At 38.7% G+C, this 2328-nt stretch overlaps 1 protein-coding gene across 1 annotated transcript; it reads left to right on the top strand.

Moving 5' to 3' along the window:
* The first annotated feature begins 283 nt into the window (after positions 1-283).
* LOC133309041 (F-box protein At1g10780) lies at positions 284-1782 on the top strand. The gene is made up of 3 exons (XM_061509781.1): positions 284-1031; positions 1177-1457; positions 1546-1782. Exons 1-3 carry the CDS (start codon positions 287-289, stop codon positions 1780-1782), a joined length of 1263 nt encoding a protein of 420 aa, XP_061365765.1. The 5' UTR covers positions 284-286.
* The last annotated feature ends 546 nt before the right edge of the window (positions 1783-2328 follow it).

Genomic DNA, 2328 nt, shown 5'->3' with positions numbered 1-2328 from the left:
ATGCGTGGATAGTTGAACTGGCAACTAAAGTTGCAAACTTTACTGTTTAATGCAAATTTTCTAATCAAGGAAGAATTTTTTTCATAGGATACTAGAAAGAAATTGGAACTAAACTTTAGGGAGATTGTGATGAGAGAGTAAGAAGATTTGTTTAGGTTTATGAACTCTTCCAATACTTGGGCATGATAGCCACCAATTATTGTTCTTTTTTCTTTTTGATAATTGCGTGGTTTTGAGAGATGGTGTTGAATCTAACAATGATCTATTTGATTTTTGGCCTTCAGATATGGAGTCTCTCCCTGATGCCATCCTTCAATATATCTTTTCCAATATCAACAATGCTCGGGATGTGGCAGCTTGCAATTGTGTTTCGAAGCGATGGAAGGACTCCACGCCTTACATCAGGAGCCTCTATTTTCCTCGCAGCTCATTTGATAACCCTTCTTCATGTGGTGAGAGTCCTGACAACATTGTGAAAAGAATGGTATCAAGGGTCGCGCGGTTGGAAGAGCTAATCGTGTATTGCCCTTTCTCCCCTGCTGGCCTTGCATCATGGCTGTCACTTGTGGGTCTATCTCTTCGTCAGCTTGAGCTCCGAATGGACAACCTTGCTGATAACCAGGGCTTCCTTGAATCCCCATCAAAGTTGAATTGCGTTGGTGCAGCAAGGAATTTGGAATCACTGAAACTCTGGGGTGTCTTAATGATACATAGCCCCAAATGGGATGTCTTCCAGAATCTCAAGAACCTTGAAATAATTGGTACAAGATTGGAGGACCATGTGTTGAATGTGGTGCTTCAGTCGTGTCCATTTCTCACCAGGTTGTTACTGCTTGGATGTGAAGGGGTTAGGTCAGTCTCAATGGACTTGCCATATTTAGAGCAGTGTAAGCTAGATTTTTATGGCTCGGGGAACTGTTCACTTACTCTAACCTCCCCGAAAATTGAATCCCTTGAGGTACAAGGCTGTAGCTGGATTAGGGTCCCTGAAACCAAGCATTTGAGGAATCTTTCGATATCTAATACCGCAGGTAATTAACTGTTTATGGTGATTACTGTATTTATATATATTTCTTATTATCCGTCTTCATTTGCCCCGTTGTTTCCAAGTAATCTCGAGAGTTTGTCTTTTTGGCCTCTTCAGCTTGATTTTCCTTTGACGTTGATTGCTTCCAGGGAGAGTATATATGGTTGATTTTGGAAATCTTACAGCTCTGGAGGTCCTGTCAATGAGGGGGATCCAGTGGTGCTGGGATGCAATATGCAAAATGCTGAAATTGGCAATTGAGGTGAAACATCTCTACATGAAGATTGAATTCACTGGGGACCATGACACTCTTCAACCCTTTCCAGAGATTGATTTTGTTGATTTTTTCAATAGCCATCAAAAACTGCGAAAGTTTGATATTCATGGAGCCATGTTTGCAGCACTATGCCAGAAGAACAGCCTGAAACAAGTAAATTCATAGTAACTTTGATATTACGCTTCTCATTGAGGGTGTCCTCTAATATCTCATTTAATGAAGTTACTCGCTCATTTTACAGGTCGATTTAGGATTTGTGATTCCGTGTTTGGAGGAGGTTGTGATCACGGTGAGGTCACCACTAAATGCTGAACAGAAAATGAATACTCTTGAATCCTTGTTGATGTACGGGAAAAGTCTTAGGACAATGGTTATAAGGATTCTTGAGATGAAGAGCTGCTATAACAGTGATGATGAATTTTTTGATGATATTTGCCGGTTCAGATACATGAACCGCAACATAGTTCGATTAGTATAAAGCTCACAAAGAGGCATTTATTTCTTGATGCATTCTTAAGACACTCAGTGGCGGAGCAGGGAGGTGCTACCATGCTTCTGAACTTCGCCATTGTGATTTAGTTGATAAAGCCCTTGAGGAAGCCATTAACTTTATTGTATGGGGTTTCTCTATCTAAGGCCCCTTTACAAAGTTTTTAAACTCTGCCATTGACATTTCATGTTAATTTGAGGATTGCTGAACTGATTATGATTCTGGGAGCTGATTAATTTGTTAACTTCTCTTTGGTTTATGATTTTGTTGTTTTTAACTCCATTTGAAAATCGACTTTTTTTCAGGAAATTTGGAGAATAAAAGGTTTAGCATCTCTGTCATACAGTTACTTCAAAGATCCTAATTATACTAGTTTCCTTTTAGAATATTATGCAATACACCATTTTAAATTATAGAAGCTAAAATGGACAGTTAACCAATGATTTAAAATGTTATACAAAAGTCTTCACCAAAAAAAAAATGTTATACAAAAGAAGTTTATATGACAAAAGTGATGGTATATACACCGGTAAA

Source organism: Gastrolobium bilobum, unplaced genomic scaffold (genome assembly GCF_033153095.1).
Source record: "Gastrolobium bilobum isolate Gb01-03AN ecotype WA unplaced genomic scaffold, APGP_CSIRO_Gbil_v1 utg8041, whole genome shotgun sequence".
Lineage (NCBI taxonomy): Eukaryota > Viridiplantae > Streptophyta > Magnoliopsida > Fabales > Fabaceae > Gastrolobium > Gastrolobium bilobum.
Note: the sequence above shows the minus strand (reverse complement) of the source record. Positions and strands in the feature narration are given on the sequence as shown.

Coding starts and splice junctions, on each gene's coding strand:
- LOC133309041 (XM_061509781.1), top strand. CDS start 287: ATGGAGTCTCTCCCTGATGCCATCCTTCAATATATCTTTTCCAATATC. Junction 1,032..1,176: donor TTCGATATCTAATACCGCAG/GTAATTAACTGT, acceptor GATTGCTTCCAG/GGAGAGTATATATGGTTGAT. Junction 1,458..1,545: donor AGAAGAACAGCCTGAAACAA/GTAAATTCATAG, acceptor CTCATTTTACAG/GTCGATTTAGGATTTGTGAT.